Genomic DNA, 26762 nt, shown 5'->3' with positions numbered 1-26762 from the left:
CCTCTTATAATGATTTGTGGCGTTGTGGCAATACAAAAGCAGTTAAAAGCAGCCATATTATTTAACCTTCATAGTATAATATTTGGATTAAGTGGTTATATTTTAGTAAATAATATACAGGAATATATATGTTTTAAATTTCCCTCCCATATCAAGTAGCCTTCATGATCATGCAGATAATGCATTTCCTTTCAGATTACTTTCTGAAGTAGTTTGTTTTCCTTTTTCTTTTTCTTACCTGAGATACATTAGGGGAACATTTATGGAATTCTAAATGTAATTAAATCCTTGTTACTTAAATAGAATTTATATTGAATCAAATCATTTTGAATGAGCAAAATTGCTCTTTGAATCCTATAAAAATGTGAATTTTGACTGTTATAAACCGGTTTTGCTGATAATTTTTTTATTCGGTTTCTTTTTTCATGCTGTTTGTTGTTCATCAGAGATTGTAACATCAACTCTTTCTTTCTTTCTCTCTCTCCCCCTCTCACACACTAATTAGAGAAGCCCGTATCCGTGGAGCTGAGCTGCGGTGCTGGTCCTGTCCATGTGGTTCTGGAGCCTGATCACCCTCTGCTGCTGGAATGCCATCTGGGGGCCAGTGAGCCCCCCCTCAACGTGACCTGGCTGCGGGATGGGGTGGTTCTCTCAGGAAGCCAGACTATCCGGCCTTTGCCGAACGGATCTCTGCTCATCTCGCCCTCTTCCACGGATGGCCAGGCTCCAGCGGGGTTGGAGGGTGGATACAGCTGCCTAAGTACCAGCTCGACAGGAGCCCTGACCAGCCGGGCGCTCACCCTGCATCTCGCAAGTGAGTAGAAACACTTTCTACTCTGATTTATGTCCAACACATGTAGCTATGGGTCTAAGAGAGATCAAAGAAAGATCAGATTCTTTTCAGATTCTTTTCAAACACAGCCAGTGTTCAAGTTTTTGGTTTCGTGTTTTGTGGTTAATTCTGCATCATCTGGAAAGCATCGCATTCTAATTACCATGTTCACATATCTGGGAAACATCTGATAAAATATTATATTATACACTAAAAAGTGGTGTTGAGACATATATCATATTGTATTAAGGGTTAGGGTTATTTTTTTCTCTATAGCCCTCTCTTAGCCAAATTCCAGTGCTGTCTTTGCTTGACTGGATCTGAGTGCTGCTCTCACCTGGTTAGCACAAGGACTCGATTGTGCTTTTTGAAGAGTCTGAGGAAGGACAAAGAGATTGGACTTCATCTCTTTACCTCCTTCTTTCATTTTCTCTTTCTCGTTGTGTTTAATGCAGCACACTAGGCGATAAAGACCATTTCCTTTAGTCATTATGTATTTCATTGGCCATGACTCTGTCTTCCTTCATTATTTCTGTTCATTCAATGTTACTTTATTACTTTTATGTAGATAGTAATGATACCTGCCATCTCTGCTTTAGGCTGTCATATTGGTATTACACGGAAATTAGAAATGTTGTTGTCTTTATTCATTGTAAAGGGCAACAAAAGTAGTTCATGTTTTATTTTATTATATAAGGTGATTTTTTTTTGTGGTGGGAAACAGTCACTTCACATGTTGGTGGGAAAATGTCATGTTGAAATGAAAATTAGAAATTGAATTTGACATCATACAAATAATATATTGCATACTGTAAATAACGTCAGTACCCTAGTAAAAATAAATATACTGTATTTGTATACCAAGTACATTTACATATTTATGTACTTGGAAGAAGCGCTGAGGTCCAACTGAAGATATACTTGAGTATATTTGATTGTCCTAAAGTGGAACTACTGCAAATATATATTTCAGGTACACATTAAATATCTTGCATTTAAAGACTGATATTATTCAATGATTATACAGTCCTCATCAATAGTGACATTAAAACAGATTTTAGACTTAGTATTAAGAAATGTGCATTGTACACAAGTATTACTCCAAATAAAGCTTAATTACAATTTTTACATTCAACGTAGTGATATGTCAGTAAATATGTTAATATATTAGAACTATACATAGTATGAAAAAAAAATCTATTTTAAATATATATTTTTTACAATCATCATAAAGGGAGATTTTAACACACTGAAGTGTCAAATAAGTAAGAGATACTATAGATATATACATATATAAAGACATCTTTGTCACAGTATTTTGAGAATGAACTAGACAGGGAGACAGTATTGAGATTGGAAACAGTCCAAACAGAGAATATTTCCTCCATTGAGAAATCAGTGCAGTGAAGGTCTGTACCAGGGGAGGGATGCGAGTACATGGTTTTGTAATTTACCCCGGTTATCTGTCATCTGCATGACTGGGATCCTCTGTGCTGCAGCATGTGGAGGTGAGCTGACTCTCGGTAGCACTCGCACACTTACAGTTATCATCATGATAGTTATCTTATTCATTATTACTCACCCGGTGGTGACAGTTGCGGGGGAAGGGACCCTCATTTAAACAGTTTTCAGTCCATATTCTACTTTGTTGTTTTTTGAAATGGCATTTTCCCTCAGTGGCTGAATATTTCTCAATTTTCCCGAATAGCTTTGTAATTTCAGATTCTCACACCTACACATAACCATGCTGCTGGTGTGTGCTCCAGTAAATCTCCCATGTTTTTTTTTTTTTTTTTTTTTCTGTAGAGCATGTTTGCTTTAAGACCTCATGCTGTGTACAAGTCAAAAATATCTAGTGTTAATGTTTAACAGGTCTCAGCCGAGCGGAGCTGTTATGTACGCCGATGTGCTTCATGTGTGTGAGCTTGTTTAGGAACTTTTAGATATGAACTGTCTGTCTGTTGATGCCTGCTCCTCTGGGTGACCATAAATCAACTACAGAGAAGCTTCAGTAGTCAGAAGTCTCAAAAAAAAAAAAAAAAAATCTTGTCCTTTATATATATTTATATTCTTAATATGATTGAATTAATCAAAATATTTTTATGGTTTAGTTGTAATTGCCTCTCATTTAAAGCCAAAGCTGTATTAATATTCATGATAAATATGAGTAGATGACATTTAGTATCAGTTATATATATATATATATATATATATATATATATATATATATATATATATATATATATATTATTTTTATTTATATATATATATATAGAGAGAGAGAGAGAGAGAGAGAGAGATAGTAATAAATAATAGGTTAATTTATAAATGTACTATTGTTTATTTTTAATTCACATTTGTTTATAATGCCAACTTATATTAATTTAAACATAAAAAACATGTTAAAAACCTATTAAAGCATGTCTAAAACATGCAAACTGAACCTTCCTGTTAACTAAATTTCTGGTTCTATATTTGGTATTTGTATGAATAATGAAGAACGTGTGTTCGGTGTTCTGTGAGGTTATGAGAAGTGTGAGTCTAGCAGATGTAGCAGATCAAAGTGAGAGTATTTTCAAAGCTCAGAGGCACCGGAGCAGAGGTCAGGGGCCCCACTCACCTTCCTCTACTCCAACCATGTGGAGACATTGCTTCTACTTATTCTGTGAAAAGTTATTGCGATGCATTCACTGATTCACTTTTTTTGGATTTCTTGTTGCTTTCTTCTTGTTTTCTTTCTTCCACACTCTCTTGCTTTCTCTGTCTTTCTCAGGCTTGTCCCGTTTTCTTCAGGATCCTGAACCACAGGTTGTGCCAGTAGGTGGCACTGCCCGGTTTGAGTGCTATGTAGATGGCTTGCCTACCCCAAGTATCACTTGGGAGAAGGACCAGGCGCCCCTGACTTCACCCACAGAACCTCTAGAACCATCCAGGTACGTTATCTTGGCACAGGTTTGCAATATATGATTCCCTTGACATACTTTGTTTACTCAGAGCAAGTGTGAAGCTATAGTCCAATTATTTGAAAAATATAGATATTATTAATCATACATACACTATTGTTTTAAGTTTTGGGGTCCGTTAGATTTTTTTAAAATGTTTTTAAAAGTGTCTTATGTTGTGTTTTTTTTTTTATAAAATATTAACACGGTGAAATTTTGTCAATATTATTACACTTTAAAATAACCTATATCTATTTTAACATATTGTAAAGTGGATGTTTTTCCTGTAATTGCAAAGCTTAATTTTCAGCAGCCAATACTCAAGCCTTCTGAGTCACACGATTTTTCAGATATCTTTTAATTATGCTGATTTGGTGCTTTTTAAACATTTATTATGATCATAAAACAAAACTGCTGAAAACAGTTGTTCTATTACATATTTTTGTGAAAACCAAGATACATTTTTCAGGGCACTTTGATGTAGAAAGTTCAAAACAACAGCATTTATATGAAATATGTAATTATTTATTTATTTATTGTTAACCAAGTAAAAACTTTATTTACTTTTTTTATCCGTTTAATATATCCTTGCTGAATGAAATTATGAATTGAAAAATAAATCAATTTTAATTTATTTTATTTGCAACGTGTTTTGCAGAAGTTGAACATTGTGATGATCACAGATGTGTCTGTGGCGCATTTATTGGCAATTTGAAATGAGTACGAGTATAGCTGAAAATGTTTTGTAAAAACACTGAACAGCAGCTTTCAGCCTGTCACCATGATGCAAACATGAAATATCAGACATAGAGTAATAGTTACAGTTTTTTATTATTAATTAGATTGTGCTGTTTATCCCAGTTTTTTGCAATGTAAAGATTGATGCGTTGCGCTCGTGTCTTGCAGCGTCTCATGCCTAAAATGGCATTCTAAAAATGCGGAGCTCAAGTTAAAAGAAGTTAAACTCCCATCTTCTTGCATTGTTTGTTTCCCTAGTCCACTTCTAACTTTTGGTAGTATTTCTATTCAAAATCACGATTCCTTGATTTCTAAAAAATTCAATCGTGGCAAAACATTACATTTGAATTAGGCCTAATCAGTAAATTCTGAGAAATCGCAAGGCCTAATTTCAATGTAAATTCCATTTTTAAATAATATTTTTAATCTAAATAAATAATCAATATTACATTATAAAAATACCAAGCATGCAGCCCTATCTTAAAATTAATTATTACTCAATAAACACTTACAGAATTTCCAGTACTGTAACTGAAAGGTATCACTAATATTAGAATTACCACAACTTGTCTGAATCATTCAAACTCTATCTGTCCTAACAGATAATGGCCTGCGGTCAAGTTAGAAGCTGCCCGTCAGCTCCTCCAATTATGTGTCTTATCTAGAGAATACTTGTGGTGTGCCTTGTGGTGGAAACTCATTATACTGTACATAGTGTCTGTGAGTGCAGTTCTGTAGTGTGTGTCTCCTGAAGGGAACAGAATGTTGCTTCGGTTGACAACCTCTGCTGTTGACGTAGTAAATTATAACCAATGGTACATTTTACACACATTACATTTTTGTTAAAAAAAAATTACATTGGTACTGTTTCCACAGCTAATGTTTTTTTATTTGTTACAGCATCTTTTAGACTAACATCAAAATATCACTATGAATAAAATATGATTGAAAAAAAGTGTATGATTGAATATCAGTGTATGCATTTCATCTAGATATTTTTTCAAGTTTATTTATATGCTTAATTTAATAACCCTAACCCTAACCCTAACATTTGACTATCATTTTATCCAACTCGGCTTAATTGTTAATAAAATAAACTATTGAATAAAAATTTGATATGCCTATAGATTTTCAATTCGTTTGATTATTTAGTGTGTTTGAAATCAAATTACAAGTAGTTTAAAACAAGCTAGTCAGAAACAGTGAATTCATGTTACAGTATTGCCAGTTCTCACAGGACAAGCACAGTTGTTTACCATTTTCCAAGTGTGTGTATGTTACAGTAGCTTTTGCAATGTGTCAATATAGAGCAGGAGAGACTGCACATGACAGGAGCCAATCAATGACTCTTGTGTACAAGAGGCCCATCCGAGGTCAAAGTGTCACAGGGAGGGAGGGAACGGCAGGGACCTGTTGCAACAAATGAAATCCAAGTCATTGGTTTAAATTGTGTCATGTCATGTGATAAATAGAGGGCTTACTAAAGCAAAAGCTGCCAAATTTATGTAACTCGCTCATCCAATCTGAAAAGGTCAGCTACAAAATCTGTAAGAAATATGAAAGTCTTTGTTTTTTTGTTTTTTTAGCTAGCTATGCAGCACAGTAATCTTGTGAAGTATTGACAGTATACTCTACAGTTCCAGTTGGCACAAAACCTTGTTATGGTGTTACATCTTTGATCACACTTTTGATAACATGTTTACATGCATTATGGATTTGTTAGAAATGTGTTAGCATTGTTAGAAAAATTGTTTAAACGAAATGTTCTTATTCCATGTCACAGGAATCCTATGCTTTGAAATGGTAAAAAAAAAAAAAAAAAAAAAAAAAACCTCTAAACTGATTGGCTACTGATTGTTATCTGCTTGTAAAATTCAGAATCAAAACTTGTCATGATTTAGAAAGCTGGTCAGATTTCTCTATGTGCAGTATTTATTTTTATTCTCAGTCTCTTTGTTAATTCTACTCTGTCTTTTGTCACATGCCACATGCCCAGCCACCTAATATTATTATATTACTCATGAATTATGTCTGTTTCTCCTTGTATATTGTATTTATCAAAGGTATCTTTGTTTAAAAAAAAAATAATAGTAGCACAGGTATGGTACAGGCTTTTAAGGGAAGGCTTGATATTTTCAGGAGTTAAAGGGTTAGTTCACCAAAAAATGAAAATTAGCTTTAGTTTTACTGACCCTTGAAGCATCCTAGATGTATATGACTTTCTACTTTTAGACAAATCCAGTTGGAGTTATATAAAAAATTGTCCTGGCTATTCCACACTCTATCGTTGCAGTCAGCAGGTGTTGAACAGTCAACAAGTCATCAAATAAAGCATGCACATTCATAATAAATGCACCTCACATCCCTCAGGGGGTGAATAATGGTCTCCTGTAGCGAATCCATGCGTTTTTGTAAGAAAAATATCCATATGTACCGTCACACCCGCTGACTGCAATGATAGAGCTTGGAATAGCCAGGAAAATTGTTAAAATAACTCAGACTGGATTCACCTGAAAGAAGAAAGTCAAATACACCTAGAATGCTTCAAGGGTTTGTAAAACTAAAGCTTATTTTCATTTTTGGCTTAACTAACCCCAAAAATTTCAGCCCACAATTTTCATTTTTGGGTGAACTAACCCTTTAATGCTTAGGAAAATGTGTAAAGCGAAAAGGAAAGACATTTTGAAATGTCAAATAAGGATGAAAATGTCTCCTGATTGCATCATTTAGAAATTTCATCATCCACTGTCAATTTCTGTTGAGGGATCCACTGAGAAATGTTTCTCTGCATATGGCAGCAACTGTGCAATGATGTACAATCAAATGTCATCAAATTGAGTTTTGAGTTACATTTTTTTTGTATTGCCTTTTTGTTTTTATTGGATGAGACAATGGATAATGGACTGGAAAGCAAAGGTAGAGGGGAAACTGCATTGAGACATGACCCAAGCCAAACTTGAAACAAGCTCCTTCACAAACACTGTTGCTTCAACCAAATACAGGTATAGACCTCTGCAGGTGGCTGGAGGCATTGCCTAATCAATTTGTAGACACTTTTCAACTGCTTTACCCGATTTCCTCTAACTCACTGGGGAGTGGACCTTCATGATTTTATCCAGTCAGGTAAAGTGGTTTATACGGATTGGAAAACACCATTTTTGTTCTGCAGAGAGCGAATTCTAAACTAAAATGGAAAACGAAAAGTTTGCGTGGAGCTTGTTTGTGAAGTCGCGTCATTCAAAATACTGGTTAATAACAGCTAAAAAATTACAGTACACTACTATTCCAAAGGTTGGAGTGAGTGGAATTTTTTTACCTTCTGTTCATCATTGAATCCTAAAAAAACTATCATGGTTTCTACAAAAATATTAATGAGAACTGCTGTTTTCAATATTGTTAAAAAGAAGAATTTTTTTCTTGAGCACCAAATCTGAATATTAGAATGATCTGTGAATATCCCTGCGACACTGAAGACTGGAGTAATGGTTGCTGAAAGCTCAGCTTTACAGTCACAGAAATCAATTACATTATAAAATATATTCAAATAGAAAAAAAATATTTTCAATTGTAATAATATTTTACACCATTACTTTTTAACCTGATCAAATAAATGCAGCCATGATGGGCTTTAGAGACTTCTTTCACCAACTTTTAAAATCTTGCTAACCCCAAATTTTTGGCTGGTAGTGTATTTAAAGTTTGAATAACATAATCTTTTACATTCCATTTGAGACTTTGAATGACTGTCTTCGACACTATTTCACAGACAGCTAGCCAGATGTGTTTACCCTTACCAATCTGTTTACCATCTGTTTATCTGCTCATATTTTAGATAGGAGCTTGTTTATTAAGGTTGTATGCACAACAGGTACTGTAGTAGAGGTTCTAGTAGTCTTGAGAAATTTGCCACTGCATCTTCACATGAAGTCTCCGACCTCTTACAGTGCTTTTGTCTCAAGCAGTTTGGAATTACAAATGAGACCCAACTTAAAAAGCGAGACAGATTGTTGGAAAACGTGCCTCCGAGATTATTCCCTGTCTGCTTTGGATGCTTCCTTTTGTGTCCGTAAAAAGTGTCTTTTGTATTCACAGCCCCTCTCCATATTAATGAGAACACGCTTGCACATTAGCCGTGCATTAATACACGCTGTCGTGTTCTGGCGGCTGCTGCAGTCAGTCTCTCATTTACATCCCGAGCGCAGCTGAGGCCATGCCGTGCTGCTGGAGGTGTAGCTCTGGTTTGGATGTGTCCTCAGCTGAACTCTCTCAGCACCAATGAATTTTACAATAGCGAGTCACACGCACCCGATTTAAACCGCTCGCACTCACAGGTGGAAGAATTCACCCAACCTTGGTCTTTGTGGTCTTTCTGCCAGAGTCTTGCTCTTGGGGATGAGTCTACAAGATTAATGGTGTATTTTATCTGTCCTGAATTGAAAAGGGGATTTGAAAGCGGTCTCTAGGGAGAGAGATGGAATGAATATTAGTGCGACCTGACCTCTCCACCACAAACATAGAGAGAAAGAGCAAGTGAAAGAGAAGAATTGACTATTGAAGATACAAGCTGCCATATTGGTTTGTTCTCCTATATCTGTAGACTAGACTGTCGTCTCTGCTTCTTTTCTCTGGCATTTTTCACTCCCCCGCTATGTTATTTCTGCAGTATAGTTTGTGTTTGTGTATAGTGTCTTTTTATATGTTGCTCTAAGCTGTATAGCGCTTCATGCCGGAATGTATAGCAGACTGCTAGCCTACTAAGGCTTGAAAGTAGCTTCAGTTTAGAAGAACAGCAAATATACACGTGCGTATTGATGTTTTTGTGTGATTTAGAAATGCTAATGCGGATTTCTTTTTCTGTCACGCAGGTACATATCTCTTCCTAATGGGGTGCTGCAGATTTTAGGGGTCACTAAAGAAGATGAAGGCTTGTACCGTTGCATGGCCTTCAACTCTGCCCGCAAGCGCTTCAGCCAAGAGGCTTCGCTCACAGTTAGCCCAGGTATAACACAAAGACCTGTTCCCTGTTATCCCATCATTCACGATCCATACCTCACATATACTCGCATATAAGCTCCATTCACCTCATCTCCATGACTAACACACAGTAATGGCTTAGAAGGGCATTCAGAAGTCAGTGAGTGCATTCTGGGAAATTTCATTTCATAGGCTACACCAGAATTATTTTTCAGATAGTTCAATTATGTTCAAGATAGTACATTATGAAAAAATGTGTATTGACTTTTTTCAGTTAAGTTAACGGACATTTCCTTCAGACCTTAAACACAACATAGAGCAATGTTCAATTGCAATTCAGAAAATTCTTAACATATCAACACAATACACTGGACCATTTTTTTCTAAATGATGTAGCCTTTTTGTATGTGAAATAAACTTTGCTGGTTTGCCAGTGTAGTTTTTAACTGCCTGTTAATATCCGTTAAAGGAGCAGTTCACCCAAAAATGACAATTTAGTAATTAATTACTCACCTTCACGTCGTTCCAAACCCATTAGACATTTGTTCAACTTTGGAACACTTAAGATATTTTTAATGAAATCCGAGAGCTCTCTGACCCTCCATAGACAGCAATAAAACTGTAATGTTCCCAGGTCCAGAAACGTAGCAAGGACATCAGTAAAACAGTCCATGTGACATCAGTGGTTCAACCATAATTTTACGACGCAATGAGAATACTTTCTGTGCGCAAAAAAAAAAAAAATGTAACAACTTCCTCCCTATCACATCTACCTGCCATTGTGGTGAGAGTATCACAACGTATATGTCTGACATCTGCATGTAAACGACGCATGGGGTCAGAAGGATCTTGTAATTCATCAGAAATATCTTTATTTGTGTTCCAAAGAAGAATGAAGATCTTACGGGTTTGTTAACGACATTAGGGTGAGTCGTTGAACTCAGAATTTTCATTTTTGGTTAACTGTCCTTTAAATATCAGATTGAAATCAGCTCAAAATCTTTGTTTAAAGTAATGCCTTTTAAGAAGGACTTGCAAAGTGGCAGTGGGATTTTTCTTGTTTCATTGGTTCTTTTAGTGTTTACCAATGATAATGTCTGTTCTACTTCCCCCACCTATCCACTCGGCTGACGTCACACATCACAGTCGAAACATAAGTTGGTAATATACACTCACAATGTGCTGAAATGCTACTGAAATCTCATGATTCAAACCTTTATCTCCATAACGAAATCTCTGCTTGCCAGACAGTGATTCATCTTTTCTGAATCATTAAAATATTGGTAGTTTAAGCCTGGACACAGTAGTGTACATCGGGAGTTTTTAAAAGCTTACCATATATGTTGCTGTTGAGATACAGAGTACAGTGGAGGCTGGAAACAGAATTCAATACATGGCGGGTTAACAAGCAGATTGCTTCACTGTGATGAATGATCAGATTTCTAAACACGGAATTGTCCTGATTGTGTAAAAATGAGTGGTTGTTGGTGCAAATTTCTGATTTTTTAATGAAAGTCACAGTATATTTTCATAATACTCTGAGCAATTTTATATCAGAAGAATATTGCCAATGTGATTCCTTATGAAACGACTCCTTAAATAGTGACAAAATACCGTTTTATGGTTCTCCTCCAGTCTTTTTTGTTTGAAGTAAAGTTTGAATATCTGCAGTGGCACTTTCAGTGTTGTGTGTGTGTACAGTATGTGTGTGTGTATAAGTGCCCTCTGCAGAGGTGGTCCGTGTTGCAGGCAGAATTGATTTCCTGCTGTCCTTAAGGCTGCTCGGCTGATGAAATGGAGGGGGCAAAAGGAGGGATGGAAGAGAGGAATGAGATGAGGAACAAAGACAGAGAAAGCTAGAGAGATAAAGAACTAAATGAAATAAAAGGGAGTGTGGGAAGACGAGGGAGACGGATCGGTAATGCTATGAAGTCAGTCTCAGTCTTTAACCCCCTTCACACACACACACACACACACACACACACACCTCTGAATGACTTAAATGTCCATGCTGACCTTTGCTCATTTCCATTATGTTTCTGCGTTCTCAGCCAGAGACCTGAATGATTTTCTGTGTGTGTGTGTTTTCCGTCTTACACATTCATCTTTTAAGCCATCTCTCTAATTGTTCCACATTCATCTTTCTCCTTCCTCTCTTTTAATCCCATTTGCTCTTTCAACCCTTTTATTTGTACCAGTTGCTTCATGAAGCTTCTTCTCTCTCTTTATGGAGGAAAATGAAATTGCTAAAGTGGTGAAAGATGTTGAAAGGAACTTCTGTGTGTGAGCTGTGCTTCATCCATTGATGAAGATTGAGCAATGTTTGTGTCTGGAATTTCTGCACCTTTACAGATAGTGATGGAATGAGAGAAAGAAAATGAACACAATCGCTATTTATTGGTTGATCTGTCTGTCATCTTACTGTTTTTCTTTTACTATTAAATTAACAATGAACTGAAGAACTTCAAGCAGCTTTTCACTCAAGACAGGAGAAGGACGTAGAGCAACACTGGCTGCTAGATGTGTTTTCACATCACTGTCTGCAAGTCTGTGACTAAATGTGTATTATCCCCGTATGTTTTCTGTATGCTTTTCTTCACCATGGTGACCCTGTGTGTCTGCGTGTTTATACGTAGACATCTTATGTAATGAAAATGGCCTATATTGTTACATAATCACTTAAGTCATTCATGTAAGTCATTCTTATGTTATGTGTTGTCAAACTTACAGTTTGTGTTGTTCTATTTTTACATACATCCTCCGCTTTGTTAATATGTAATATTTTCAGTCATGCCGATAAAATCATGCTGAATTGAGAGAAAGACAGATTAAAAGAGAGCAGTCTTCACCTTGAGGAAATCATAGTTTTGCTCTGTGAATGCCATCCATCTTTTGCGCCTGAGACCAGACAGCTCAAGTACACAGTACCAGTCTTTATGAGTGTGTGCGAAAAAAGGTATCTTGTCTCACTGCAATGTGAAGCTGGAATCTGGCTCATCATCATTCTGCCTGATACTGAATTTTTATTTTTTTACACACTCAATTTTGAAAAAGCCTTATAAGCAAACTTTTGCTGTTGTTCAAGTGGGTCTTCGTGGTCTGCTGTTCTCAGTATCAGGGTTGTTTTAACCAATAGCGCATGTCCACTGGTGTACCTGCTTGAATACAGACACACCCACATTGCTTTTACACGGTGCACCCTGTAGCCTCAGAAATCTGACCCATTTTAAATCCCTGTGCTCTCCTGCATATGTGATTTGCTGCGGTAAAGTATGTAATCAGAATGATTAATTTATGACCGCGATACTGTATCCATAGCTGCATGCTTATGTTTGACTTCATTATGATCTGTGGGTGTGTCTACTGAATTCACATGGGCTCTTATGAGGCCCCAGAAACAGGCCTTTATCTTTACTGTCACTTTTGATCAACTCAATGCACCTTTGCTGAATAATTATTCATTTTAAATAATCAAATGTATATATATTTAATATATTACTATAAATATACATATTTTATTTTGCCAGCTGCATCCCAGATAAATGACACCTATCCTCTTTGGCCTCAAAGTTCTCCTGTCATTCATTGTCTCAATCTCGTCATTACACTCTGTTTCATTCCTCTTTCCTCCTCGTCTCAATCCTATCTCACTCTATCGCTGTCTTTCTCACTTCCTGTGAGCAAAAGAGGAAACGGTGTCCTCTGTCAGGTCAGTTTCTTCACCTAATGCTGCTTTCACTCAAGCAACCCCCTGTGCCTGAAGGTGGACACTCTCTTTTTCTATACACAAACACACATTAATAATCTGTCTCTGTAGGTCTGTCTCAGGAGAGTGAGGTTATGATTGTGGCTCCACCGCGGAACTCAACGGTGGTCATGGGTCGTCCGGCTGTGATGGAGTGCATGGCTCAGGGTGAACCCAAACCTTTCGTGTCTTGGAGCAGACAGGGTAAGATGCAGACACTAATATATTAAACACACATCTGTAGCCTGCTCTACTGTAACAGACTGAAAGTGCTGCTGTTGACAGATCTAGGCTAACTGACAAGTTGAAGGTTTTAAGGAATCTGCTTGTGTACCTGGCGTGTACATTGCGCCTGAACTTGGCCCATAAACAAGAACATGTCACCCCACCTTATCGGTTTCGTCCAGTCAGGATTGAATATGTCAAGATTTAAGAACCCCAAACCAAAAATAGTTGGACTCATGTGGACCATGGTACACAATATAGATTAAGTTAAAACCCTGACAGGTTAAAAATCTTTAAACAAGCATTGCTGTTCCTTTGAATAAAGCACTCGAACCCCTGGTTGATTCATTAGGAGAAGTTGTGCTTATAATAAGTGCATTGTTGTATTGGATAAAAGTGTCAGCTGAATGACCGGAATGTAATTAGTGCTGTGTTCACTGTCAACTTTTGAGTGCTTGCACAGGAAAATTTAAATGAAGCACACAAACTGATTTATAGGTGAGCTTATACGTTTGGTTTATAGACACGTGGCTTTGCTGCAGCAGACACCCCTTCAACGCACCCACCCTTCACCCCCACTGTCACTGCCTCCATTCAGGTTCATTACGGACCTCATTTCGTCCTCTTTCTCCAACAGCAATGCCAAGACTGTATAAATAAGAGCATTATTCTCATTAGGTTTCATAAAAAATTAAGAATATGTTGTAAAAATTCACGAGGTGTCTTTTTTCTTTGTTTGAGCGCTAATATGGCATCCACAGACAGTCAGTGTCTCCATTGCTGTACTGACCTCTGCTGGTTCATGATGTGCATTGCACTCCATTGTAGTTTATTCAAAATTTTTAATCTATCTTTTTTTGACCCTCATGTTGCTTCAGACACAAAAGACTTCCTTCCTTTCTGGCATGGGTTACAGAATGAGAAATGATGTATGGACACTGCTGATGTTTTCATCCTTTATTGGAATATTAAAGCGATAACACTTTATTTTAAGGTGTCCTTGTTACAGGTTATATGTACCTATTATTAAATTAACAATAAATTATGCATAATTATATGCAGGTAATCCTAAACCGCACCCTAATCCTAACCCTAACCATATAGTAAGCACATGAAGTTAATTAACATTAATTAGTGCTTAAATTTATAATTACACTGTAACAAAGACACCTTAAAATAATATGCAACCATTAAAGCTTTGGCCCTATTCATTTTTTTTTTTTTTTTTTTTTTTTTTGCATTTGGAACAACATGAGGGTGCGTGATTGACATAATTAAATGTTATTCTTTTAAACTGTTCTTTTTAAAAACTTAACATTTTAATTAATTTTTATTTATTTATTTTTTATTGTTAATACATGAGATTTGGATCTACCTAGTGACGAGATTAAATACTAAAATAGCTATTTTTCATACAGATGTATAATTCAAATTTGAAATGTCCCAGCTTGCTCAGTCTTGATTAAATGATTTTCCTTTTTTTTTCCTTTTTTTTTTTTTTTCTTTTTGCACAACCACTCCTTTGGGATGCATAGATGGGAAGCCTATAGCTACAGATGTGGTTGTCTTGGCAACCAACCTAGTGATTCCTGACACCCGCAGTCACCATGCTGGAGTGTATGTGTGTCGTGCCAACAAACCCAAGACCAGAGATTTCGTCTCATCTCCGGCTGAACTCCGAGTTCTGGGTAATAGTGTGTTTACCTTTAATGGATCCTGCATATTCTTGAGAAATAGATGGATACATTACTGAGGGATTGTATATGCAACAAAATATATAATGAGTCTTACTGATTCAGAATCAGTGAGTCAAACATATGGGAAGCTGTAGACCTTATTTATCAGGCACAAAAAAAAATCATTGGCTAGTAGTGTTAATGGCATTTAGGTTTTGAATATTTGTTCAAGAACTGTGTGGTACTATTGTTTATTAGTTTTGGTAGTACTTCCTGTATTTTTGTTTGTCCAAAGCAGATGCAAAATTTAGCTAGGAAGATGATATGCATACATGCATATTTTCCATGCACAATGAGGATTAAAAAGAAAAGGTCACTAGAAGAATCACAAGGATCTGAACTTTGCTAAACACTATCTAATGAGGTTGTTTGAACAACAACTCAAACTGTGTGTTGTGGTCAGACCGTAGAGGAACTTTGTGGCCATGCATACACTAAATGCAGTGCATACACTGACTGATCTTTGGATCTTGCTAGGTGCTTAGCTTAGAAATTTCATAAGGAAAACTTATTTTAGAAGCAATCTCAGCCAAAAATATAAAACAGACAAGAAATGTTCTGCATGGAAGTACGATATAATTATTCCGCCTAAACATATGCTCCAACGTTTACAGCAAGAAGCTTTTTTATGCACTAGAGGAGGCTTCATCTAATCGATGCCCATCTGTTTTGCAGGAAAAAAAAATAGTAGCTGAATTTTTTTTAGTGTGAAAATAAGTTTATAGCTTCCTGACATGTTTGAGCCTACAAAATGGCTCATTTTATGGGTGAAATGTTATGGTTTTTACCCATTGGTTGATTTACTCATTTCTGTAATATTTATTCTGTATCACCTGTAGCTAATACAATAGTTAATATGAACTTGCTAAAAACAATAAATTAATCTTAGTGTTAATTTCTATATACACATTTTAAGTCAACTTTAACATAAGTTAAATTAATGATTTACTCGAAAATTTTAATTTGCTGAATATTTACTCGCCCACAGACCATCCAAGATGTAGGTGAATTTGTTTATCTGAACAGATTTGGATGATTTCTGAAGTCAGAATAGGAGTTCAAACATCTGATAAAAACAATAACAGAAATGGAGAAGTGGACGGAGTGTGGATTACTTGTAGATTATTATGATGTATTTATCAGATTTTCGAATTCTCATTCTGACGGCACCCATTCACTGCAGAGGATCTATTGGTCAGCAAGTAATGTAATGGTAAATTTCCTCAAATCTGTTCTGATGAAGAAACCAACTCTGGAGTGAGTGTACATTTTAAAATAGTACATTTATATTAACATTAAACCACATTATTAAGTTGTAGCTCATGGTATGCCTTAATAAGTTTTAGCAATGTTTCTATATGATCCTCAATATATGATCCTCACTTTTCCCACTGTCTTTTTTTCCAATTCATTTTGCCCAGCTCCACCAGTCATTCTCCAGCCCCCAGAGCCGGTGTCCCTATCCCGGGGTAATACGGCTCGGTTTGTGTGTAATAGTTCGGGTGACCCTCCACCTGCTCTGCGCTGGCTGAAGAATGGAGAACCGGTCCAGTCTAATGCCCGGGTTAAGACTCAGAGCCCTGGAGTTCTGCTCATTAACCAGCTGCGGCTGGACGATGCGGGATACTACCAGTGTATTGCTGCCAACAGCCTGGGCACCGCCTGTGCCACTGCCAAACTGTCTGTCATCGTGAGGGAGGGTCTGCCTAGCCCTCCTCGTCATGTGTTGGCCATACCCCACTCTAGCACTTCTGCCCTGCTCACCTGGGACCCACCTGAGCATAACAGTGACCAGATCATTGGCTTTTCAGTACACTACCAACGTACAACAGGTGAGAGAAAGTGTGTTTTTATGTACTGTATTTATTTACATTTCAGAATGGGGAGTAAAGAAATACCATTCTGTTGCCTAATGGTGAGATAATTTATAATGTTTTAATATATCAATTAATATTTATTAAATACTAATGCAAAATACATAATTGATATTTAAAGGGTTAGTTCACCCCTAAAAACTCTATTTGGTCATTAATTACTCAACATCATGTTATTCCAAACCTGTTCATCTTCAGAACACAAATTAAGATATTAATGAAATCTGTGAGCTTTCTGAAACTGTAATTTTACAAAGCTTTGTGCTACTCTTGTTAATGGCGGATGATGGTGAAAACAACACAAAATTATTCTCATGGCTTCATTAGATTACAGTTGAACCACTGATGCCACATGGACTATTTTAACGATGTCCTTATTACGTTTCTGGGTCTAGGAACATTTCAGTTACATCAATGTCAATGCAGGGTTAGATAGCTCTCGGATTTCATCAAAAATATCTTTATTTGTAGAGGCCTAAAAGGTTTGGAAAGACACAAGAGTGAGTAATTAATGACAAAAATGTAATTTATGGGTGAACTAACAGTTCGACTACACCTTGCCATATAATCAATAATTATACTAAGTTGAAGAACTAAAATGACTTAAACTATACTACAAATAAATTACAAAAGCACATAAAATTACTAAAAATAAACTGAAAACTGGAAATGTGATGAGTGAAATAATACTATAATAACACCGGTTTAATTTTAAACAACATGAATTAACTGTTAAAAAATGTTCTCTGAGCACTTTCCTGTTTTGTTAGTGTAAGTTCCTGGAGTCCCTGTCTGACCTGCAGTGTTTCTCATTACACTGAGTGTAGCCAGCTTAAGTGGATCAGTCCACAGAGAAAAATCCTGTCTCATTACTTTACCGAAGCCAATCCACTTCATAGATCGCGGCTGTACAGAACCACAAGCCTTATGTAAGCTCCGGCTCTTATTGATGGGGTCACGCTTCCCTTCGTTTAGAAACACATACACACAAGGACTCTCAGAAAAAATATTTTGGCTAAGATCAAATGTCATATGGAAAATGCATTATTTGTGTGTTGACAGGCTCAGACAACATGGAGTATCAGTTTGCAGTGAATAACGACACAACAGAGATGCACGTAAAGGAGCTGCTTCCTCACTCAGCCTACACCTTCTATGTAGTGGCCTACTCGCCCATGGGTGCCAGCCGCCCATCACAGCCCGTTACAGTGGAGACGCTAGAGGACGGTGAGCACTGACTAATGGGGAGGGGTCAGGTTTTAAAGAAATAGTTCACCCAAAAATTAAAACCTGGTCATCTTTTACTCACCCTCGTGTCTTTCCAAATCTGTACAATTTCTATCTTGTGTTGAAAACAAAAGAAGATATTTTTCGAAGTGCAGTATCACACAGTTGCTGGTCTCCAATGACTTCCATAGGGAAAGAAATACTATGAAAGTCAATGGGGACCATCAACCGTCTGATTGCAAGCATTCTTCAGAATACCTTCTTTTATGTTCAACATAAGATAGAAACGCATACAGGTTTGGAACGACAAGAGGGTATTTTTGGGTGAATTATTCCTTTAAATGTTCCTGTAGCTCAAGCGGTAGAGCATTGCAAGGTTGGGGTGCGAATCCCAGGGAACACATGTTAGGAAAAATTGTTAGTCTGAATGCAATGTAAGTCGCTTTGGATAAAAAGCATCTGCTAAATGCATAATTTATTCATTTTTTTAAATGCAAAGCAATGTGGATTGACTAATTGGCACAATAGCACACTTGGTTTCCTGCCTTTCTGATGGTTACACCTCAAGTACATATAATGTGTACTCAAAGGCTATGGTCAGAATAGCATGCTATCATACTACTTGTGCTGTTTCTATTATATTTACTGTATGCTATGTACATAGTTTATGCATGGAATACATGAACAGCCTACTAATAACTATTATGTAACACCCCACATGCAATGTGCTAGACTTGACCATTGTTTTTAGTGCAATTTTGATTGCAATGCTAGTAATTTGAAAGATTGAATAAAATATTCAGAGATGCAATGGCAAAATGGCAAACTCACAGCATTTCTGAAACTAACAGATTGCTATTTAATTTGGTGCCATCCACAATTTTTTTTTTTGAACATAAGAGAACATAAGAGCTGGTGCTGCCAGTTTATAATTGAATGTGCAATATTTTCAGTGCCAGCCGTAATTATTTTAGCTGTACAAAAAACTGCCTGTAATGCTGCTTGATGTTGCAGACTCGTACTTCTAATCATATTATTTTATCGTAAATGCACTGGTTTGTAGTGAAAATAGTTTTACTCTTTGCTGTACTTTTTTATTCTTCTGGTTATTTACCTGTAGCACCTGATGTATAGGAGGCCTAGCACATTTACAGATAATAGCATAATTTTGTGTAGCAAAATCAAATGAGGCTGATATATAATAATAATTTTCACCCATATGGTTGCCCTCTGGTGGCTAGAGGAAAATAAATGACCTCTCTGTGCAATAGACACTAGGTGCATCCTAATGTGCATACCTTTACACAATCCTGTGCCATTTTGAAGAATTAATAGTGTGAGTAGTGTGCATTTCAAATACCCGAAACAAATTTTTTTTTTTAAACTGAAAAAACAAAGCATGGCATTTTGGACACTCAAGTGTTGCAGCTTTCCTTCAGTAACGCAATGGGAGGGCCTTTTTAACTTCAATGCTGGGTGATAAAATTTACATTTAGTCATTTAGCAGACACTTTTATCCAAATCGACTTCCAATGGAAGCAATCAATAAAAGAGCAATGGTATGCAAGCGCTATAACAAGTCTCAGTTAACTTTAGTTAACAGTACACGTAGCAATTTTTTTTAAAATTAATTATATAATAAATAAAAAGAAAACTGATAGAATAGAAAAAAAATAGAACAAGCTAATGTTAGAGGCCTTAATTGATGTTAATGTTAATTGTATAATAAATAAAAAGAAAAGAAAAATTAAAAGATAGAATACAAAAAAATACAAGAGCTTGAACAAGGAGTTGTGAAGCATGTTCCCGAAAAAGAAAGGACCTGATCTAATACCTTATCAAATTGATATACTAGACGACATAGTATGTAGTGAATAGTGTAAATGCATATAGTGTGTAGTACATCATTTTTGTATGTTTTGTAAATCTTTGTTTGCTTTGTGATCTCTGCAGTTCCCAGTGCTTCTCCACAGCTGTCCCTGCTGAGCACATCACCCACTGACATCAGAGCCATGTGGCTGCCTCTGTCCCCACAGCTGAGCCGCGGAGCCATCACACGCTACCGCATTGACTACAGAGCACTGGAGCAGGGTAAGACAGCGCCACCTACTGACCTGGAATTTATTAAACCTTAAAAAAAAATAGGTGGATTTTTTTTTTGTTGAGTATCATATTTCATACATCAGGCTAATATAACAAACAAAAATGCCATTGTGTTGCTGATGTATATATCAGTAAAAAGACATTTACCATGACCTTAACTGGGTGTTTTTAGAATTAAACTAAAAAACCTTTTACTTGCTGAAAAGTAAAACTTATTAATCAGACGACACAGGTATGTAGTAGATTGTATGCAGCAGGTATTTCAGCAAAGTTTTGAACAATGTTGAAAATTTGGAGGCCTTTGAAATTTGCAGATAATATATGATATGAATTCATAGGGTTAAGATGTGACCTTGACCTTGAAACATGATAAATACATGTTGGCTGCTGAATTCGTAGCTTTGTGCGTTATCTGTGGTCGCTAGTAGGGCAGCAGGCTTGTCTGGGGTATTTTGAGCTGAATGACAAAGACATGGCTGATTGCTCCTGCTCTATTAGAGCTCTGGATGCTTAATGAATAGCAATAAAAGTGGAACAAAAGACAGATTCGGTCTGATGGCCTGTGACGCAGAATGAGAGACAGAACCAAACTCAATTTAGACATTCATTGTTCGTGCTTCTTTCTCAGCCAGCTGTAGAAATGATTTTGTACTTATTTTCTGGCACATGATTGTGTGTGTGTGCCCTCCAGTGGATCACATATACTCTGTGGAAGTGGGTGGGAATGAGACGCAGGTGACTCTAAGGGATCTGAAACCAAATCAAACGTACCAGCTCCGGATTGCGGCGGGAACGCGAGCTGGGTTCAGTCAGTCTTCTGATTGGGCCTCGCACCACACACCAAACCTTACTCAGGGTGAGAGAACACAAACACGTACACATAAGCAAATGCATGCACACTGATACCAGTTTCAACTCACACAAGGTTAAACTTATATGCAGTGGTGCCTCCAAGGGGCGGCCGGTGGGCCGTTGATCCCCTAAAACAACACTGACCACACCCCACTGGTCCCACAATCACCAAGATTGTATACATTTTTGGTGAACTTCAGATTTTTTAGTGATTTGAAGAGTGATGTCTACATGTACTGTATAATCAGACAGGGACCAAAAACGAAAAACTCAAGTAAGCATATGTCACCACATGCATTTTTTGTGTGTAGTTTAGATCTTGTCCACCCTGGTACTATGTTCAAATCTATAGTCAAGTACAAAGTCCTAAATGCACTACTGTTTAACTCTGCATTTTATAAAAATCAGATTGAAATATATATAATTACAGTAAAAACTGTAATATTGTGAAATATTATCACAAAAATAAAAATGTAAATGTATTCTTGTGATGGTAAAGCTGAATTTTCAGTCTTTGCTCCAGTATTCAGTATGCTGCTGTGTTACTCAAGAATAATTTCTTGTTATTATCAATGTTGAAAACATTTGTACTGCTTAATATTTTTTGTGGAAATAGTCATATAGAAAGTTAAAAATATATATAATTTTTTTTTTAGATGTTATGCTAATTTTAGTATAAAATCTGATAATGAATTTGTGTACCTTCTGTTCAATCCATTTTGAATGACTTATTATTTTAATTATTTTATTTTATTATATTATATCATAATATAATTTAATTTGTATGATCTTTATTTTAATTATTTAATATTTAAATTTTATCTTATAAATTATTTTGTTCTAAATTATAAGGATTTTCTCTTAAGATTAAGGATTAGCTGTTTCCCATGGCCTGTTCTTAAAGGGATACTCCACCCCAAAATTATATTTTTGTCTTTAATTACTTACCCCCATGTCGTTCCAGACACTTAAAAGCTTTGATCGTTTTCATGACACAAATTAAGCGACGAGAATACTTTCTGTACTAGAAGACGGAGAACACAAATTGTTGAATAAAGTCGTTATTTTTGTTTTCTTCTTGTACAATTAGGATTCTTGTTGCTTCATAACGTAATGGTTGATCCACTGTTGGCAGAGGGACTATTCTGATGATTTCTTTTATACTTTTCTGGACCTTGACAGTCACAAGCCTCTCGGTTTTCATTTAAAATATCTTAAATAACTCAACAATTGTTGTAGTTGGAGAAGCGTGCAGGCTTATTTTTGTTTGTTTTTAAATACTAGTTTAATTTGTATGCAATTTTCAGCATCCTTCATTAAAACTGTCCTGGAGGCGCCACTGCTTATGTACTGCCCTGTCAGCTTGCTCACACAAAATACACACAGCCGTTCTCACTGTTGTCTCCCTCTGTTGTTCTTCTTCCCAGTGCTCTTTGCTCCCACTGAGCTCAAAGTGAGAGCCAAAATGCATTCCCTCCATGTCACATGGCAGCCACCACCCAATCATACTCAGATCACTGGTTATAAGCTTTCCTGGCAGGAACTGGATGGAGAGGAGCTGCCCAATGAGGAGAAGCCTATGATCAATGAGAGGATTCAACAGATCAAACTGAGGAAGAGAGTTAAACACCATGAGGTCACAGGCCTTGGTGAGAGCTTACCAGTAACTTTACTCACACAAACTTTACTCTCACACACAAATATACTTGAAAAACTGCAAATACACAGCAGCTCATTTGATGCTAAATGCAGGGAATAAAGCTGAAATAAAGCTTAAAAAAAAAAAATCAGCTAGCTGCCAAAGCAGTATATCTCATTTTCAATTAACACTAAAAGAACTACGCTACAACTAAAACTGAAATATGCTTAACAAACACACACGCACACACACACATATATATATATATATATGTGTGTGTGTGTGTGTGTATTCAAAATTATTCAAAATTACTAAAACTAAAATCCAAATTATATAAAAATATTCAAATTATTATATCAATTATTAATGTTATTGATACTAAAATAACACTGGCCTATACCAGCATGAATGCAAAGGTTTATAGTTTGAGCATGATAAGTTTTATCTGTCTGATTGTTTCAGCTCCTGATCAGCTGTACGAGGTGAAAGTTTGGCCGTTTAATAAACAGACTGAGGGTTATCCTGCTGTCTGGAAGGGCAGAACAGAGAAGCTCACACGAGGTGCGTGTGGTTGCTATTAGATCAAATCATATCTTGCTGTGCTTTAGATTTAAAGCACATTACATTTGTGTGTGTGTGTGTGTGTGTGTGACTGTTTTTTTTTAGTGCGGACAACAGACTCTCTCCCTCCACTGCCACCCATCAGTGTCAGAGCTCGTGCAAACAGTTCCACCTCTATCTGGCTCCGCTGGGAGAAACCGCACTTTAGCAATGTGCGAATCATCAACTACACTATACGCTGCAGCCCCGCAGGAATACGCAATGCATCGCTGGTCTCATACTATACCAGGTACCAGATATAGAAGCAATAATGATAATGCATATACAGATTATAAACAGTCATTGTGAAATAAAGACTAAAGGCAAAAATACATCATCACACGCTCATTTTCTTACCCAAAGCATTCAGTCATCCAGCAATTATTTGCCAATCTTTGGCATTTTTGAAATTGTCATTGGTTTTAAAATAGATCAGAATTTATAATTAATAATAATATAATTAATATATATATATTTTAAATGACTGATCAAAAAATTTTCAAAAAAGTGACAATAAAGTAATTTATAATGTTACTAAACACCAAAGAATCCTAGAAAAATTTTTTTAACATTGATAATAATAATACATGTCTAATCAGCACATTAGAATGATTTCAGATGGATCATGTGACACTGAAGACTGAGTAATGATGCTGAAAACTCAGCATTGCCATCAAAGGGATAAACCGGTCCTCTTACTGTGTTTTTCTGTATCTCGCTGTATTTCAGCTCTTCTCAGGAGATTTTACTGGAGTCACTAAAGCCCTTCACCAGCTATGAAATAGCTGTGCAGTCTAATGGAGTTGATATGAGTGGCCCTTTCAGCAGCACAGTGGAAGAGTCCACACTTCCAGACAGTGAGTACAGCCCATTTCAGTGCTGTAAAAGAGCCTTTCTACCTAATACACTGAAAAAAGAAACTTATATGAAGTATAAAGATGTTACATGGTCTTTATTCTGTTTTTCACATGAGTAAATCACATGGGTAAATTTGGGAGAGTGTCTTGTGCACACTGTGTCTTGTGTTTGTCTGTGCTTGAGCGAGAGCTTTAATTATAGTGTGTACACAAGCGTGAGTGTGTGTAGGGGTTTATTTTTTTGAGTGTGAAGTGATGAATTCGTGTTTGTGAGTGTATTGCGAGTATGTGAGTTGTGTGGCTCGGTGCGAGTCAGTGTGTTTGTGTCAGGTTAACAGTTAGGGGATTAATAGGGAGAGGTGTAAGGAGATAATTGGCTTTAATTAAAAGTCCAGATGGAATTGCCCCTCTTGTTGGCCAAGAGTCTTTCAGCTTGTCAGTCAGTCTAGCCAAGTGATGGCGGGGAGGGGCCTGTTGCCACAGAGATTTAGTGTCAGACTAACTGAGAGGAGCTTTATCTACTTTTGAGGGGGGAAAAAGAGTGGGCACTTCAATATGAGACATTTCCCTCTATAATAAACTGATATAATACTCGTAGTATCTCCCAGACTGCACACACTGAGACCAGTATAACAACACAAACCTTTTACATGTGCTTTTCTTGGCGAACACTTTTTTTCTACTAAAGGAAAACTGGATTTTTGTGTTTGTGATATTAGTGTTGCATTAGCAGCCAGCACACAATAGAGATCATTCACTCACAAGATCACTCACAAAATGAGGTTTAACAGGAAACGCAAAATGAGAAGTTTAGCAGAATGTTCAAGCTGCTCCTTACCATCCACTTTCATTGTATGTAGATTTTTACTGTCAACCTTCAAAAATTGATCAAAAGTTGGCATTACAGAAAATCAATGTGACTTAATGTGTGCATGTTTTTTGAAGGCATGCAGACCAAAAGAGACTGAAATTTAAGTTCTTTTTTTGAAAACATTTTAGTGTTAAAGTGTTTAGCGTAAATAGTTTTCACTTTTTGTTGGGCAATTTATTTATTTATTTTTTTAAAGGTGTGTACCTTCAAGTTATGTTTTTCAAGGTTTATTTATTACATTTCTGTGTCACTGTTTTGTTTAGGTACTTTGCAGCAGATATCAATAAGCAATATTGTATTTAATTTATTGATCCTATAAATCCCTTTTATGAGCTGCAATTTTTAAATCGATAAAAATAAATTATATTAGTGTATTCAATGTACACAGCAAATCAGTCCCATGGCATTTCTGAAAGTACTGTACTGTGACGTGCCATGTAAAGACCAGGGTAAATGCCAGAGTATTGGATGCAAAATTCACTTTTACATGGTGCCCTCAGCCAGTTGTACGCTGTACAACAGCGTGTTGTAACCAATGCAGGTGTTTTGTTGTCTTAATTTTCTCTCGACATCAGAGCAACTGAAGGCACAGTGGATTTAGTTTTTTTTTTATGGTAATGCGCCACCAAATACACAAAAATAAAAAAAAAAACAGAACAGAGGGGCGGGGTGAGCAGTAGCTCTTTATAATTTAAAGAGACATGCTCCGAAACGGGTCACTGTGAAAAAACACTGTTTTTGACAAGGTAAAGGGGTGTTGTTTTAAACGATCCTTGAGGAATTTGGCAGACATTTCATAAAAACCCAAAAGAATCAAACCAACTTGTGGAAAATCTGATTTCCCCTTTAAAGTAGTCTGAAATATTGAGTAAAAGTGTACGTTTTTGTGTTACATTCAAATGATTCAGAGCGAAAACGTTCTTAATTATTATGCTTCTCATTTCCTTTTTTGGTTTCTTGTGTGTCGGGTATAAACGTGTGTGTTTATGACAGGACCCTCCTCTCCCCCTCTGGATATGCAGTTGAGTGCGCTGGACTCAAACTCTGTTCTGGTGAGCTGGCATCCTCCCCTGGAGCCAAATGGTGTCATTTTGACCTACTGGATCCTCTACACTGGCAACCTCAGCCATCCAGATCACATGTGGATAAACCTCACACGTGATGGTATATCCACACAAGCACAAACAAACACTGTGCTGTACTTCATAAGCAAATGTGCAATGTCTCTGATAAATCTCTCTTTGTCTCACTCACTTTCCTTAGGTTCTGTTACCAGTGCAGAGGTCCAAGGCCTGATGAGTGGGATACATTATTATTTTAAGATAGGGGCTTGCACTGAAGTTGGGGTGGGACCATATTCACCTGTGAAGGATGTCTATACTCCTCCAAAGAAATATGGTGTGTATGTGTATGTAAAGGTTTTCACACTATTTGTTGCCATTTACTTGGTACTTTACAGTATTGCTTTGGCTAGTTTAGTTAATTCATTTACTTTATAGGTCAGTGCTTTTTTTCCAAAGCAACATGCCAGTATCACCCTGCAGTTG

General features: G+C 36.6%; 1 protein-coding gene across 1 annotated transcript in view; it reads left to right on the top strand.

The window, feature by feature from the left end:
• The window catches only part of LOC113105960 (immunoglobulin superfamily DCC subclass member 4-like), a 64337-nt gene that overhangs the window by 27667 nt on the left and 9908 nt on the right, over positions 1–26762 (top strand). Inside the window, exons 2-16 of the mRNA XM_026267386.1 lie at positions 506–814; positions 3606–3765; positions 9378–9511; positions 13304–13435; positions 14992–15144; positions 16614–17024; positions 18129–18293; positions 20247–20384; positions 21088–21252; positions 22676–22897; positions 23350–23448; positions 23554–23737; positions 24217–24344; positions 26209–26379; positions 26479–26613. Of these exons, the coding sequence (XP_026123171.1) occupies positions 506–814; positions 3606–3765; positions 9378–9511; positions 13304–13435; positions 14992–15144; positions 16614–17024; positions 18129–18293; positions 20247–20384; positions 21088–21252; positions 22676–22897; positions 23350–23448; positions 23554–23737; positions 24217–24344; positions 26209–26379; positions 26479–26613 (2706 nt within the window). The remainder of the gene's footprint in view (positions 1–505; positions 815–3605; positions 3766–9377; positions 9512–13303; positions 13436–14991; positions 15145–16613; positions 17025–18128; positions 18294–20246; positions 20385–21087; positions 21253–22675; positions 22898–23349; positions 23449–23553; positions 23738–24216; positions 24345–26208; positions 26380–26478; positions 26614–26762) is intronic.

Source organism: Carassius auratus, chromosome 7 (assembly GCF_003368295.1).
Source record: "Carassius auratus strain Wakin chromosome 7, ASM336829v1, whole genome shotgun sequence".
NCBI lineage: Eukaryota > Metazoa > Chordata > Actinopteri > Cypriniformes > Cyprinidae > Carassius > Carassius auratus.
This window is presented reverse-complemented; position numbering and strand designations above follow the sequence as displayed.